Source organism: Hemicordylus capensis, chromosome 6, assembly GCF_027244095.1.
Source record: "Hemicordylus capensis ecotype Gifberg chromosome 6, rHemCap1.1.pri, whole genome shotgun sequence".
Lineage (NCBI taxonomy): Eukaryota > Metazoa > Chordata > Lepidosauria > Squamata > Cordylidae > Hemicordylus > Hemicordylus capensis.
Window position 1 is genome coordinate 4,514,643 of NC_069662.1, and position 15,173 is coordinate 4,529,815.

Consider the following 15,173-nt stretch of genomic DNA (forward strand, 5'->3'; position numbering starts at 1 on the left):
CAGGCTAAAAAACCCAAAGTCGTCTTTTGCCTGAAGCTATTTCTGCAGTGAGGAGGACATAAATCTGCCCTCCACCACACCAATATTATTCATACTATCAAGCCATTAAAATCCCCAGGATTGCTCTCAACGGTAACCTGAAGACTGACGTTGGTTCATGGAGGGTTGGCCATCCTACTAAGGGTGGGGGAATACAACAGAGGCTTATTACATTAGGTGTGGTGTGGAGATTTCCCCCCTCTTTCTGGCCCTCACATAACACTAGAACTTGGAGTCATCCAGTGAAACGGATTGGCAGAAGAATCAGAACCAGCACATCAAATATTTCTTCATACAGCTAATAATTAACTTATGTCATGCACTGCTGCAAGATGTGATGGCCACTGGTTCTGACGGCTTTCATGGGGCATTCACCACCTTCGTTTGGGATCGATCGACCATGCGGCTGCTGTTAGCCATGATGGAAACTGAGCTTCCATGTTCAGAGGCAGTATACCTCAGTGTGCCTTAAAGGCCTTCCTGCCTATCTCATGGGCTTCCCAGAAACATGGCTCATTAGGCCCTCTTGAAAACAAGACGCTGTAGAAAATAGACTGGTCTGACTCAACAGGGCTCTTCTTCTGATGTTCTTGAGGCAGAGAGTGCCTCTGAACATGTGCAGCCCACCTTCTCTCTGCTATGAATGAGCAACTCTGCAACCCTTATCCACCCCCTACTCTATTAGGAGCTCAAAGTTGCCAAAACATAAGGCAGGGGCGGCCAAGCTGAGGTGCTCCAGCTGCTGCTGGACTACAACTCCCATCATCCCCAGCCACTGTGGCTGGGGATAGTAGGAGTTGTAGTCCAGCAGCAGCTGGAGCACCTCAGCTTGGCCGCCCCTGCAAATAACTTTTCCAGAATGAATGATCCATCATTAAGATCACCAGGAGGGATCCATCTTCGGGTTTTTGCCCGGAATCGGGCCTTCTCAGTTGTCACGCCTGGGTTGTGGAACACAAATCCAGGTTTATCCTCCTGGAGGATCATCTTCCTTGAAGGCCTTCAGGAGAGCCTTAAAGACCCATCTTTTTAGCCTGGCTTTTAATGATATCTAGTTTTAATTTTAATGAGTTTTAATCTGGTTCAAATGGGGTGTGTGTATAGGAAGGGTGTTTTATAAATAACAGAATAGAATAGAATGAAAGAATGGAAAACCTATATTAATTTTTTATTTTAATGTAAACCACCCTGAGCCTCTTTAGGAAGGGTGGTAAATAAATCATAGAATAGAACGAAGAGAGGAGCGGGTGCAATGGGTCCTCCCGGCCAGTAGGACGGCGCGCAAGGCCCAAGACCCACACCTGTCGGTGCCTCTCTATCCCCAGGAAGTGGCTGCTTCTTGTCTGCTCCACATGTGCTGCTGCTGGAGTTGACACGGTTCCAGGCAACTGCCTCTGCTGGCGGCGCCTGTGCCCAGGCGGGGCTGTTGCCTTCTCCCCCTCCTGGCCTTTCTGGGCAGGGCTTGGCTGGGATCCCTCGCCCCGCTCCAGCCCCTTCAGTGCTGGTGGGGCTCTCTCCCCACTCCACCCAGCCCCTTAGGGGTCTCCCCACTTCCCCACCTAGAGGGCTTTCGTCCCCCTCTCCCTCCGCCTGTGACTTTATTCCATCGCTCTGCTCTCTTTCCCTCTTTGCACAATGGCAACTGAGGAGCTAGAAAGAATCCTTGCAGACTTACTGCGGCCTGACAATGCCATCATCCAACAGGTAGAGCAGCAGGAGGGCGGGGGGCCAGATTGGGGGCGGGGGGCGGGGTAAATAGAATCCAGCAGTTCGGCATGGGGTGAACCAGCGTGGGTGGGGCAGGCGGGCAGGCAGGCAGGCGTGGGCATGCTAATGGTGGGGGTTTGCTGTGGGGGTAAAAGGTTCTGGGGGTTGTACACTGAGGGCCAGCATTGTGTGGCATGTAGAGGATTGATCTGGGAGCAGCGCTGCCCCCTCAACAACTGAGCTCATTGTAGGGGGCACAGCCCAGAGGGACTCCTATGGGGTCTTTAATATTCCTCCCCCCACCCCCACCCCGCCTTGCATGTTTCTTCTCCTAGCCAGATGGAGCCGGCACACAACATCTTGTGACTTGGTGGCTGCTAATTGCAATATATAAATATTATTGAAATATCAATGCTATTATTAATGGCTAGATGGAGCCTCCATGTTTAGAGGCATCCTACCACTGAATAACCAGGTGCTGGGGAAAGACAACAAGGGATGGTTATTGTCTTTCTGCCCTGCTTGTGGGCTTCCCACAGGTATTTTTTGGCATAGTGGCCAACAAAAAGCTTAATAAATCCTTGGTTGTAACCAGCATGGCTCTTTCAAAATCTTTATGTTGTCGGTGAATGGCTCTGTCTCAGAGACTTGGGTTCAAAATCTCATCACCACGCTCTCCTCTTCTGGGAGCTTGTAAGATGCCCAAGACTGCAGTGTATCTCTCTGCCTCAGTTGCCCCATCTGTAAGATGGCAAATGATAGTGGCTGCAAACACAATGAGCCACACGTCCTAGGATTCCTTGGCTGCAAACTGCGGCAGTTTTAGGTTTTTTTAAAAAAAGTTGGTAACTACTTTTCAGTTTGCTGGGTAGGTATTGTGCTTCTAATTTGCCCTCACCATCAACTTGGCTACAAGTTGGTGCCACTCACACAAAAGCTACTGGAGGAAGAAAAGATGGTTACCTTGTGCAGCAATTAATCTGAAGCTTTTGGGGCGGGAGGCAGGTGCATAGTTTTAAGTAGGTTTAAAGCCCACTGTCTCCTCTCTCTTTTCTTCCACTAGGCCACAGCCCATCTGAAAGAGGCCTTGAAGCAGCCCGCAGCACTATCCCACCTCTGCCAGGTTATGTCACACTCTCAGGACCCCCAGGTAAATCGCCTGAGGGCTTAATCCACGGGTTCTCAAATGTGGGCCCAGATGTTGCTGGACTACAACTCCCATCACCCCCCTGCCAAAGGCCATTGGGGCTGAGGATGATGGGAGTTGTAGTCCAGCAACTTCTGGCGGCCTAAATTTGAGAACCTCTGGATTAAGCGCTCGCTGGATGGGTGTCTGGGCACATGTGTTGCTAAAAATTGTGCCCTCTGCTTTGGAACCCAGTGGCTGGCTCTGCATGCCAGGAAGTGCAGGCTGCAAGTGACTTGTGGACTGGCGCTCACACAGGCCTGTCCTAGTCTAACAACCCAACCCAACTACGAAGCCACTGAGCCGAGGCCAAGGTGTGGTCCAGATGGCTCATGCAAGTGAGCCAATCCACGTGTTGCCTTATGAGGCACCCTTGCATGCACGCACACCCCATACCCTGCCCAGGTTGACTGGATGGAGAATTCCTTCTGATTTACAAAGGACAAGAGAAGAGGTCCCTACTCTGAGGAACTGGAAATTCGCCACAGGGGACGCAGCATTGGAATGGAAAGGAAATGAAAGCACCTAGGAACATAGGAAGCTGCCATATACTGAGTCAGACCATTGGTCTATCTAGCTCAGTATTGTCTTCACAGACTGGCAGTGGCTTCTCCAAGGTTGCAGGCAGGAATCTCTCTCAGCCCTATCTTGGAGATGCTGCCAGGGAGGGAACTTGGAACCTTCTGCTCTTCCCAGAACGGCTCCATCCCCTGAGGGGAGTATCTTCCAGTGCTCACACTTCTAGTCTCCCCTTTCATAAGCAACCAGGGCAGACCCTGCTTAGCTAAGGGGACAAGTCATGCTTGCTACCACAAGGCCAGCTCTCCTCCTGGTCTTGTGGCACCTACTTTCAGTTAGTTGCAGTCCGGCATCTAGGTGCTAAGGGGTTGGGTGCGGAAGGTGGGTCTTGAAGGGGCTCGAAGAAAGGAGGAGAAAAGGCATTGTGTTGCTGTTCTGAAAGACATAAAGGCAACGCAAGATATATATTCTTTATCAATGTCTCTCAGTGGTAAGAGCATCTTCCTTGCATGCAGAGGGTCTCAGGTTCAATCCCTGTCAGCATCTCCAGGTTGGGCTGAGGGAAACTCCTGCCTGAAACCTCGGAGAGCTGCTGCCAGTCAGTGTAGACAATACTGAGCTAGATGGAGCAAGGGTCTAACTCGGAATAAGGCAAGTTCCTATGTTCCTCCTACAGGGAGGAGAGCTGGTCTTGTGGTGTCGTAAAGTAAAGTGTGCTGTAAAGTTGATTTTTACTCCTGGCGTCCACAAGAGCCCTGTGGTTTTCTTTTGATAGAATACAGGAGGGGCTGACCATTGCTTCCTCCCATGCAGTATAAGATGATGCCTTTCAGCATCTTCCTCTATCACTGCTGCCCGATATAATACCAGTGAGGATTCGAACTGGCAGTCTTCTGCTAGTCAAGCATTTATAACCTTGGAGAAGCTGCTGCCAGTCTGGTTAGACAATACTGAGCTAGATGGACCAATGCTCTGACTCAGTATATGGCCGCTTCCTGTGTTCCTTACCCAGTTATATACCCTGAGATGTTTCTGTAGTGCTGCTTATGTGGCCTTTTCCTTTGATGAGTCCAACATCCATGTGCCTTCCTCTTATTGCAGAGGTGGTTATTCATTCGTCCGTTCATTCATTTGATTTATAAACCGCCCTTCCAAAAATGGCTCAGGGCCATTTCCGTTCCTCTTCCCCAGAATCCTTCATACTCTGCCCATTTCCTCACCAATTTCTCTCTTGTGCTCTTGCCCCCACCTGCTCCCCCTCCCCAGATTCGACAGTTCGCAGCAGTGTTGGTGAGAAGGCGCCTGACCAAACACTGGAAGAAGCTCAATGCAGCTGAGCAGGACACGTAAGTTTTGCGGAAGAAGGCAGTGTGGGAAAGTAGACCCTCTTCTCACCCCTCCTGCCCCTGATATTCCTGTTCGGGATGGGTGAGCACCCCCAAATTACAGGGCTGTAACTATATAGGACCTTCAGTGTGCATGGTGCTTTATCAGAGGACAGGTCCCCGCCCTGGGCAGGTTACAATCTGAAATTTGACACAATCGGAAAATGAAGGCAAAGGAAGGAAGGACATGTGACTGTTTCAGTGGGGTGTACTCTGGCTTGGTTACAGGGTAGACTGATTTAAATGCCCAAGGAAAAGGATCAGTTTAAATCATTCAGGGGTTCCACAGGTCGGGAATGATTTAAAGTGGCGCTTTTCCACACTCACGATGGGAGTTGTAGTTCAACAGCATCTGGAGTAGCACAGCTTGGGAACCCTTTATCTGATTTCAGTGTATTATTGTGGTAGCTCCTAAGTAAAGGTGCACACGTATTGCTTAGTAGGTAGTCCTAGCCCCTGCGAACGAGGCCAAGGGTGCCTGGTTAAAATGGTGTGTGTCGTGTAGTTCGCTGGGGGAGTGCAATGGTCCCTATTCCACCCAGCACCCAGCAATGGTCCCTATTCCACCCAGCACCCAATGGTCCCTATTCCACCCAGCAATGGTCCCTATTCCACCCAGCACACCATCCCTCCCAGGGGCCAAATATGGTGCCCCCTTGGGACGGGGAGCCATCTTCTCTTTCATTTAACGGCGGAAAGCAGCGTGAGATTGTTTTCTTGCTGTTGAAAAGTGGAATATTAATAATAATAATAAATAAATAAAAATATTAAGAGTCCTGACTCTGAACCAGTTGTGCAGAGATCAGGGAATGACCAGGACGAAGACAGGAGTAAAAGGTCACCCAGGAATGGATCGCTGGAGGCACCCTGTCGTGACCTGTGGAATCTCCCTCATATCCAGCAGTAATATTTTATTTATTTATTCATTCAATTTCTATGCGGCCTTTCATTAAAACAACATCAAGGCGGTTCACAGCAAAGTTAAAACAAGACTCTAAAAATTTACGCAATTAAAATATTAGCTAGAATATAAAAACACAGATCTCGTTTAAAAACAAGCGCAATATGACCATAAAAGATACAAAGCAGCAGCAATAGGAACCATTGTGTAAAAGCCTGGGTAAAAAGCCAAGATTTCACACGCCTTAAAAACGTTGATGGCAATGGAGGAGCGGATGTTCACCAGGAGAGCATTCCAGAGTCCGGGGGCCACAACAGGGAAGGCCCTGCCCCGCAAGCACAACAGCTGAGCCTCCCTCATTGTCGGCACCCGGAGCAGGGCCCCCCTTCTGCCCCCCAAAGACCTCATCAAGCAGGCAGCAACCTTTGGGAGCAGGTGATCCCTCGGATATCCAGGGCCCAAACCATTAAAGGCTTTCAAGGTCAAAACCAGCACCCGGGAACAGTCTTTCATGGATTTACAAGGTGTATTTATAAGATTTCCTTTGTAAAGAAAAGCAGTAGTTTATAAGGTGGTCATATTTTATTTTTATTCTCTCTGAGAGTGGATTGTGGAAGGCCCAGCCTTGGGTCTCCAGATGCTGTTGGACTACTTTCCATCATTGTGGCTGGGGATGATGGGAGTTGTAGTCCACCTTCATCTGAGAGGACCCCTGTTTGAGAACCCCTGTGTAATGGGGATTAAGGAACTGGGCCAAAGGCTTTGTGGAAGAGATGAGGATTTATTTGAGGGATTTGAAGGAAGGAAAAGAAGATGCTCTGAGGGCGGTCTTCATCTAATTAACTGAGCACCTGATCATTCCAAGAGCTTCATAGATACTATTGCAGTAATTTTTACAACAACCTTGCAAAGTCAGCTGCTGCTGCAATCATGCCTGCAGGTCTTTGGTCACAAGCATGAATGCCCCCTTGCTAAGAAGGGTCTGGCTTGGTTTGCATTTGGATGGGTGACTACATGTGAGCACTGTAAGCTATTCCCCCCGGGATGGGGCCAGCGCTCACTGGCTGCCTGCGTGCAGAAGGTCACCAGTCCGCTCCCTGGCATCTCCAGGGAAGGCTGAAGACTCTTGCCTGAAACTTTGGAGAACTGCTGCCCATCAGTGCTGACAGTACTAAGCTGGATGGACCAAGGGTCTGGTCCAGTATAGAGCAGCTTCCGATTTCCCTGTGTATTTGCCAAAGGCCAGCTAGTGACGTCATGACAAATACAACCTTTCAATCTGGGTTTTGCTCGTTTGTAGCTCACTCTTAGCCATGATGGTATGTTGGCTCTCAGTTAAGTAGCTACGGTGGTCCTGAACATGCCAAATCTGGTCTCTTCCAGGCTGAAGAAGCTCGTGTTGGCAACGCTGCAGCAGGAAGCAGAGTGAGTCCTGACATTCACATTAACTCCCGCCTCTCTCCAGTTTGCTGCTCCTGCTGGAGATCTTAAGTTTCTGAGAATGCTCTTGGCTGGAACTTGGTGTCACTAATGTGTGGAGTATTGTAAAGGGGGGAAGATCCCTTTTCTGCTGCTGGGTCAAATTCAGGCACCTGGTCGGTATTATTTCTTACTGCAGGTGTTCTTGGACTACTACTCCCATCATGACTTGCCATGGTAGCAGGAGATGATGGGAGTTGGTCAGACATCATCTGAGGACTCGCGTTTAAGAGCCCCTGTCTTAGTGGCTGAAACCAAAGGACATTCAGTTAGCATAAAATGAAGTCTATGAATGCCCTGCTCATGGCCCCACCACTAACGGAGATCCGGTTGGCGGGGACTAGAGAGAGGGCCTTTTCGATTGTGGCCCCTCGGTTTTAGAATGCCCTCCCTGAAGAGCTTTGCCATGCTCCCTCCCTCAGTGTTTTTTTAAAAACAACTTAAAAAACACAAAACACTCTGTCTTTGGTTATATCTAGTAGGTTCTTTAGTTTTTAATTTTTATAATTTGAAACTGCTTTGAAACCACAAAACTGTGGTTTTAGTCTGGACTTTTAACTTGTTTACATTTTAATTTAATTTCAATTTTTTAATTTTAATTTTTTAATTTTAAACTGTTAATTATATTAGTTTTATTTTACTTTGTATCTATGTTATTGTTGTGAGCCACCCCGAGCAGTAGTATACTAGAGGCGTGGGGTATAAATATTCTGAATAGAACAGACAGAATCTAAATAACCTTTTCCCCTCCTTTGCATGGAGCTAGCTTCTGAGGCCCTGAAATATTTTTCTGGCCCCATCAAAAGGGGAGTTTGTAGAGTGGGGCTGGTTCACCTGCCATTAAACTGGCCTTCTAGGAGTGCTGTCCATCAGGGATCCGTTGTCCATGAGAACAGAACTGGGTGGACAGTCTAAACACATTCTGAAATTGGGGAGGGGTGTGTGGAGTACGATGGCTTTGAAAGGAGACTGGGCAAATGCTTGGAGGAGGAGAGGGTCTATCTGTGGCTGTTCGCCACGAGAACCTCCACCCTCAGAGGCAGTATACCTCTGGATGCTAGTTGATGATACTGGTGTGGGCGGTTACTTTAAATGTCCTGCTTGTGGGCTTCCCAGAAGCGTCTTGCCGGCCACTGTTGGAAACAGGATGCTGGGCTAGAGAGACCTTTAGTCTGCCCCAGCAGGGCTGATCTTTCATTTTTGACTCCTATCTCTTCCTTGGCTTTGCTGGAGGCATAACTGAGCAAGGTCTGCCCTGGTTGCTTATGAAAGGGGAGACTTGATGTGTGAGCACTGTAAGAGATTCAACTCAGGGGATGGAGCCGCTCTGGGAAGAACATCAGAAGGTTCCCAGTTCCCTCCCTGGCAGCATCTCCAAGAGAGGGCTGAGAGAGACTCCTGACTGCAACCTTGGAGAAGCCGCTGCCAGTCTGTGCGGACAATACTGAACTCGATGGACCAAGGGTCTGACTCCGTATATGGCCGCTTCCTGTGTTCCTATGTCTTTTCAAGGCAGTGCAGGCAGATGTGGGGGTGGGGCTGCAATGGTTGGAAGTGGGGCCCAGGTGCTCTCCTATTTCCCACCCCGCCAACACCCCGGCTTCTTTCCCCAGCCATAAGGTTTCCTTAGCGCTGGCCCAGCTGGCGGCCGTCATCCTGAAGAACGAGACGCTGGAGAAATGGCCGCAGCTGCTCCACGTCATCCAGCACGGAGCCCGCTCCCAGGACCCCACCCAGTGCCAGGTACAGCCAGGGCTGCTGGGATTGCCAAGCACCAAAAGCGGGGACACCGGGTTCAGGATCCTGGTGGTTCCGGGTTTCTTGGAAAGAGTAAAGAGATGCCTGTGCTTGCGCCCCCTGCTGGTTACAGGTGGGACTGCTGCTGCTCAACTCTGCGTTGGAACTGGACCCGGAGGTCTTCGCTCCTCACTACAAAGATCTCCTGCGCCTCTTCCACCAGATGCTCAATGACCGCGGGCAGCCGGCCACGCTCTACTACTCGCTGCGGAGCCTGAGCACGATGGCGGCTGGCCTGGGCTCCGAGGAGATGGTGAGGGGAACGTGTGTACGTGCATGCAACTCAATAGATGCGTCCCCTTGAAATCCCGGCCTCTTCCGGGGACTGTATCTTTCCGCTTGCCAACTGGTATGAAGATGTGGTTCCTTGGAGGCCAAAACAGCACACAGCTAGGAGCAGAGGGTCTAGTGGCAAGGGGTTTTCCTTCTCCATTGGACTGTGTGCCTTGCTGTGTCACTGGAGAGCTGCGTGTCCTGTTTGTATGTGGGGAAGAAAAGGCGTGCATATTGTGCACCTGTAGAGCAAGGTGTTGTTCCCGGCTTGAGGCAAGTGGTTTCTACAAGAGGTTTCTTGCACAGTTTTTTAATTCTCTCCTGCCATGTCCCTACCTGACCGAAATACACAAACCTCCTCTGAGAGGAGAGCTGGTCTTGTGGTAGCAAGCATGACTCCTCCCCTTAGCTAAGCAGGGTCTGCCTTGGCTGCATTTGAATGGGAGACTAGAAGTTTGAGCGCTGGAAGATATATTCCCATCAGGGGATGGAGCCGCTCTAGGTTCCAAGTTCCCTCCCTGGCAGCATCTCCAAGATCGGAGAAGCCGCTGCCAGTCTGTGTAGAGAATACTGAGCTAGATGGACCAAGGGCCTGACTTGGTATATGGCACGTCCCTATGTTCCTCTTTCTTCCTCCCAGAATCTGATGTCTTCCATGGTGCCAAAGCTGATAGCGGCCATTCGAGAACTGATTCGAGTCAACGAGGTAAGGGACCCTCATGCCCCTCCTGTGTGCATCTGCTCTGCGTATTTAGGGGTTGGGTGAGACTGGAGAAATGCCCACCGGTGCCCTGGGTCCATAGCAAGTTGGCGTGGCTCCTGCCTGTCCCCCGCTCCTCTGTCCTTTGTTTGCCTGTAGCATGAAGCGTGCATGCGTGTTTTACTTGGCTTCTCCTTCGCATGTTCAGGGACCACCCAGTTACATGGAGGGAGTGCCTCCTACAGATCACCTTGGATGGGGGTGGTGGTGGTACATTCACATCTAGAAGGAATGCTGGTCTTGTGATAGCAGCAATTGTCCCCTTTGCTAAGCAGGGCCCACCCTGGTTTGCATTTGAATGGGAGACTACATGTGTGAGCACTGTCAGATATTCCCCTCAGGGGATGAGGCCGCTCTGGGAAGAGCACTTGCATGCTTTCGTGCAGAAGTTTCCAAATTTCCCCTCTGGCAGCATCTCCAGATAGGGCTGAGAGAGACTCCTGCCTTGGAGAAACTGCTGCTGGTCTGTGAAGACAATACTGAGCTAGGAACATAGGAAGTTGCCGTATACTGAGTCAGACCATTGGTCTAGCTAGCTCAGTATTGTCTTCACAGACTGGCAGCAGCTTCTCCAAGGTTGCAGGAATCTCTCAGCCCTATCTGAGAGAAGCCGGGGAGGGAACTTGAAACATTCTGCTCTTCCCAGAGCGGCTCCGTCCCCTGAGGGGAATATCTTACAGAGCTCACACTTCTAGTCTCCCATTCATATGCAACCAGGGCGGACCCTGCTTAGCTAAGGGGACGAGTCATGCTTGCTACCACAAGTCCAGAGCTAGATGGACTAAGCGTTTGACACTGTATAAGGCAGCTTCCTATGTTCCCGTGATTCTGGCTGTAAGCTAAGCTCTCCACGTATTCCCGTTTGCCTGTTCAGCAAGGGTTCAGGTTACCCCTCAGGGGCATCTGTGTCAGGCGCAATGTTCTCACATCATGAGTGTCTTATTTTGTGCTAGGTGTATAATCCGCCTTAAGCCACCATGTCTCCATCTCTGTTCTCTCCCAATGCCCCAGGCCCAGGCTAGTGAAGTGATGGAGGTCTTTGATGAGCTCATGGAGACTGAAGTTTCGATCATCGTTCAGCATCTCTCAGAGGTCGTTGGCTTCTGCCTGGAGGTGAATACGACCCACCTGTAGCTCGTTCTTCTCTTCCTGCATTCTGGCTCCCTCTTCTGGCTGGAGGCAGAACAGAATGTAGGAAGAGCCCAGCTGGATCAGACCAAGCATCCATCTAGCCCTGCATCCTGCTTCCAACAGGGCGACAACCAGCTGCTTCTTAGAAGTCTACCAGTGGGGCTTGAAGGCAGTGGCCTTGCCTGCGGTTCCCCACCCCTGCAACTAGTATTCAGAGATATACTGTCTCTGAACCTGGGGGTTCCATCTGGCCATCACTGGTAACAGCCATTCATACACCTGTTCTCCAAGAAATCCTTTAATTCCATTTAAGCCACCTAAACCTGGAGTTCTGGACGCTGGGTCCCCAGATGATGTTGAACTACAACTCCCATCATCCCCCTGCCACAATGGGAAGATGATGTTCAGAAACCCTGCTTTCTGAACCCTGCAAAACTGAAGACACACCTCATCAGTCAGACTTTTAGTTGGTTTCCGCTCCATTTTAACTAGGTTTTTAAATGTAATTTGTTTAACAGGTGATCTTAAAATTATGGGTGTTTTAACCACTTGTGAACCACCTTGGAGCCTGGTTATAGGTGGTATTAAAATGTGACAGATAAGTACATAAATAGCACCCACAGAATTTAAAACCAACGCCTTCCATTTCCGTCTTAGGTGGCCTCCAATCAAGCGCTGGGCGACAACCTCCGAGTCAAAGCTCTGTCTTGCATCAGCTTCCTCATCAAACTCAAAGGCAAGGTGAGTCCCTCCACCCACCCCATATATGTGTGTGGAGGATTCCAGCTTCACTCCCAGGGCCAGCCAGCTCAGAGGCAATCTTTACGTCTCTTCCTCCGCCCAGGCCATCCTGAAGCACAAGCTCCTCTCGCCCATCCTGAGCGCCCTCTTTCCCATCATGAGTGCCGAGCCCCCGCCTGGCCAGATGGATGCTGAGGACGAGCAGACGGAGGAGGACATCGAAGACAGAGCTGAAGTCCAGACGCCCAAGCACTTTGCGGCCCAGGTCCTCAGTGGGGTGTGCCCTCCCCCCGCCCCCGCCCCCAGCTTGCTCAGTCCCAACTAGGGATGTGCGCAAAATCGGTTTGCCCAGTTCGGTTCGAGTTCAAACCGGGAGGGGGAGGTTTGGGTTTGGTTTTACTCAAAACCCCCCCCGGGTTTGGTTTGAATTCGAACTGGTTAGAACCTCTCAAAGTGGGTGGGGTGGTAGTTGGCACCCATGGGTGTCTACCACCCAACCCCCAGAACAATCGGAAACTCGTACGATTTTTTACGAATTTGGTGGGGGGCATATTTTTTTCTCATAGGGTATAATGGGTCTTGAACGAGCCCATTATTCCCTATTGTGGCGCACCCATGGGAGGCAACTAACACCCAAACCCTGAAGCAATCAGACACTCCTACTACGTTTTATGCATTTTCGAAATATTTTAAATTATTTTTCTCATAGGGTATAATGGGACTCGAACCAGCCCACTATTCCCTGTGTGGAGTACCTAGGGGCACAAAAGTGGAGTGGGTGGTAGGCACCCAGGGGTTTGAATTCAAACCGGCAGCTTGAACCTAATGGCTGGTTTAGTTCGAATTCGAACCGCCGAACTGGTTCAAATTCGAACCCGTTTGAACATCCCTAGTCCCAACATGCTTGCCCCGCGTGTTTCTCTCTCTGGTGCCTCCTGTCCTGCACCCCGATGCTGCTGAGGAGTCTCATTCCCATGACCACCCAATCCCACGATGCCTTCTGCCCGCCCCTTGTTCAATCCCAGCATTCTCTGGGTTCTCTGGGCCAGTGTTTCCTCACCGGAGCCCTGTCGCTTTCTCAGTCCTGGGGAATGGAGCCAGAGCTGAATGGCAGATCATCTGCTCTGCACACAGAAGGTCCCGGGTTCAATCTCTGGCAGCATCTCCAGGTCAGGCTAGGAGAGACCCCTGGCTGGAACCCAGAAGAGCCACTGCCAGTCAGTGAAGACAAGACTGAGCTAGATGGACCAAGGTATCCGAATTCCAGCCTGCTCCAGCCTTCTCCCTCGCTGGGCTGCGTTGACCCAGTCTCTGTGTCTACTCTGAGGAGTGTGTCGCTGGGCTGCTTCTCTGCCCGCTTCCTGTTCCTCTCGTCCTATCCCAGCACGCCATTCCCTCTCGCCATACCCCAGCAGGCCTGCCTGGTCAGACGTGTTTCTGTCTCCCGCAACAGGTGGTGGATATGTTAGCGCTGCACCTTCCCCCGGAGAAGCTCTTTCCTCAGCTGGTGAGTGTGGAGGATAGCCCAAGAGAACTTGGAGATCCAAGGGTTGGGGGCTGCTTTAAGCCATCTTCCTCTCCTTGTCCGCAGACGCCGCTGATGGAGCCGGCGCTCCTGAGCCCCAACCCTTACCATCGCAAAGCCGGCCTCATGTGTCTGGCGGTGCTGGCTGAAGGCTGTGGCGACCACATCCGGAACAAGTAGGGACAAGAGACCACCTTCCTGGTGTCACCTTCGGGCTGCTGGGGGTTCCTGCTAGCTTCCTGATGCACAGGAATTCTCCAACTGGGGCTCCCAGATGTTGTCGGACTACAACACCCATCACCTCTGCTGTTGTGGCAGGGGGTGATGGGAGTTGTAGTCTGACACCTGGGGACCCAAGTTCAAGGACTTCTGCTGTAGTATGTTGTGCTGCATACTCCTTAAATGTGTATTTAAGTTCTGGTGCCCCCTACCCACCCTCAGCCCAAGTCTGCTTTTCAGTGCAGATCATGCTGTCCTTACAGCAAGGGTTCTTAAACGTAGGTCCCCAGGCTTTGTTGGACTACGACTCTGATTGTCAGAGGAAGGCTGGTCTTGTGGTAGCAAGCATGAATTGTCCCCTTTGCTAAGCAGGGTCCGCCCTGGTTTGCATTTGGATGGGAGTTTCCCTTAAGGGATGGGGCCGTAGCTCAGTGGAAGAGCATCTGCGTGCTTGCATGCGGAAGGTTCCAAGTTCCCTTCCCTGGCATCTCTAGATAGGGCTGAGAGAGAGTCCTGTCTGCAGCCTGCCTGGAGAAGCTGCTGCCAGTCTGTGTAGGCAATACTGAGCTAGATGGACCAAGAGTCTGACTCTATAAAACAGCTGTGAGTTTGAACATACAACCGCCCTCCTTTTCTTTTTTCTTTTCTTTTCTTTTCTTTTCTTCCCACTGCTTTGAGGGGTCTGTTGGTTCTATATGCAACCTAAATATAATGAAGAGATTTGGTCTTGTGGTAGCAAGCATGAATTGTCCCCTTTGCTAAGCAGGGTCTACCCTAGTTTGAATTTGAATGGGAGACTCCATGTGTGAGCTCTGTAAGATACTCCCCTCAGGGGATGATGGAGCCACTCTGGGAGGAGCACCTGCCTGCTTGCATGCAGATGGTTCCAAGTCCCCTCCCTGGCAGCATCTCCAAGATAGGGCTGGGAGAAACTCGTGCCTGCAACCTCAGAGAAGCTGCTGCCAGTCTGGGTGGACAATACTGAGCGAGATGGACCAAGGTTCTGACTCGGTATATGGCAGCTTCCTTTGCCCCCCTCCATTGCTGCAGAGAGCTGCAGTCCAGCACCGTGTATCTATTTTGATCTTGGCTACCAGACCCCACGTCCCTGGGGCAACTTCAGCTGCTGCTTACCATGACTGTTTCTGTGACTTCTCCCCTCCGCTGCAGGCACCTTCAGCCCATGCTGCAGGTGGTGTGCCGGGCGCTGTCGGATGAGAGTCAGGTGGTGCGCAACGCCGCGCTCTTCGCCCTGGGCCAGTTCTCTGAGAACCTGCAGGTGAGCTTGGGTGGAGGGAGAAGGGGGCTCCCTCTGAGCAGAGCTGGGTGTGCCCTGTGCAGAAAGCAACCCCCACTTCTGGATCAGTGCATGTCTTGCCTTGCAGGGCAACCCTCCTATAGCTTGGTCTCTTCTCTCCCCCTGCTGTTGGTTTTGCCCACAGATTGTAAGCTCTGTGGGAGCAGAGACCTGTCTGTGTTGCCTAGGCCAGGTGTTCTACACCTTTGGTCAT

At 51.0% G+C, this 15,173-nt stretch overlaps 1 protein-coding gene across 1 annotated transcript in view; it reads left to right on the top strand.

Annotated features, from left to right (window-relative positions):
* The first annotated feature begins 1,390 nt into the window (after nucleotides 1-1,390).
* IPO4 (importin 4) overlaps nucleotides 1,391-15,173 on the top strand; it is a 36,110-nt gene continuing 22,327 nt past the window's right edge. The window contains exons 1-13 of the mRNA XM_053265144.1: nucleotides 1,391-1,743; nucleotides 2,810-2,896; nucleotides 4,718-4,797; nucleotides 7,121-7,162; nucleotides 8,830-8,959; nucleotides 9,087-9,266; nucleotides 9,927-9,992; nucleotides 11,058-11,159; nucleotides 11,835-11,918; nucleotides 12,022-12,183; nucleotides 13,372-13,425; nucleotides 13,510-13,619; nucleotides 14,833-14,941. Of these exons, the coding sequence (XP_053121119.1) occupies nucleotides 1,675-1,743; nucleotides 2,810-2,896; nucleotides 4,718-4,797; nucleotides 7,121-7,162; nucleotides 8,830-8,959; nucleotides 9,087-9,266; nucleotides 9,927-9,992; nucleotides 11,058-11,159; nucleotides 11,835-11,918; nucleotides 12,022-12,183; nucleotides 13,372-13,425; nucleotides 13,510-13,619; nucleotides 14,833-14,941 (1,275 nt within the window). The 5' untranslated portion in view covers nucleotides 1,391-1,674. The remainder of the gene's footprint in view (nucleotides 1,744-2,809; nucleotides 2,897-4,717; nucleotides 4,798-7,120; nucleotides 7,163-8,829; nucleotides 8,960-9,086; nucleotides 9,267-9,926; nucleotides 9,993-11,057; nucleotides 11,160-11,834; nucleotides 11,919-12,021; nucleotides 12,184-13,371; nucleotides 13,426-13,509; nucleotides 13,620-14,832; nucleotides 14,942-15,173) is intronic.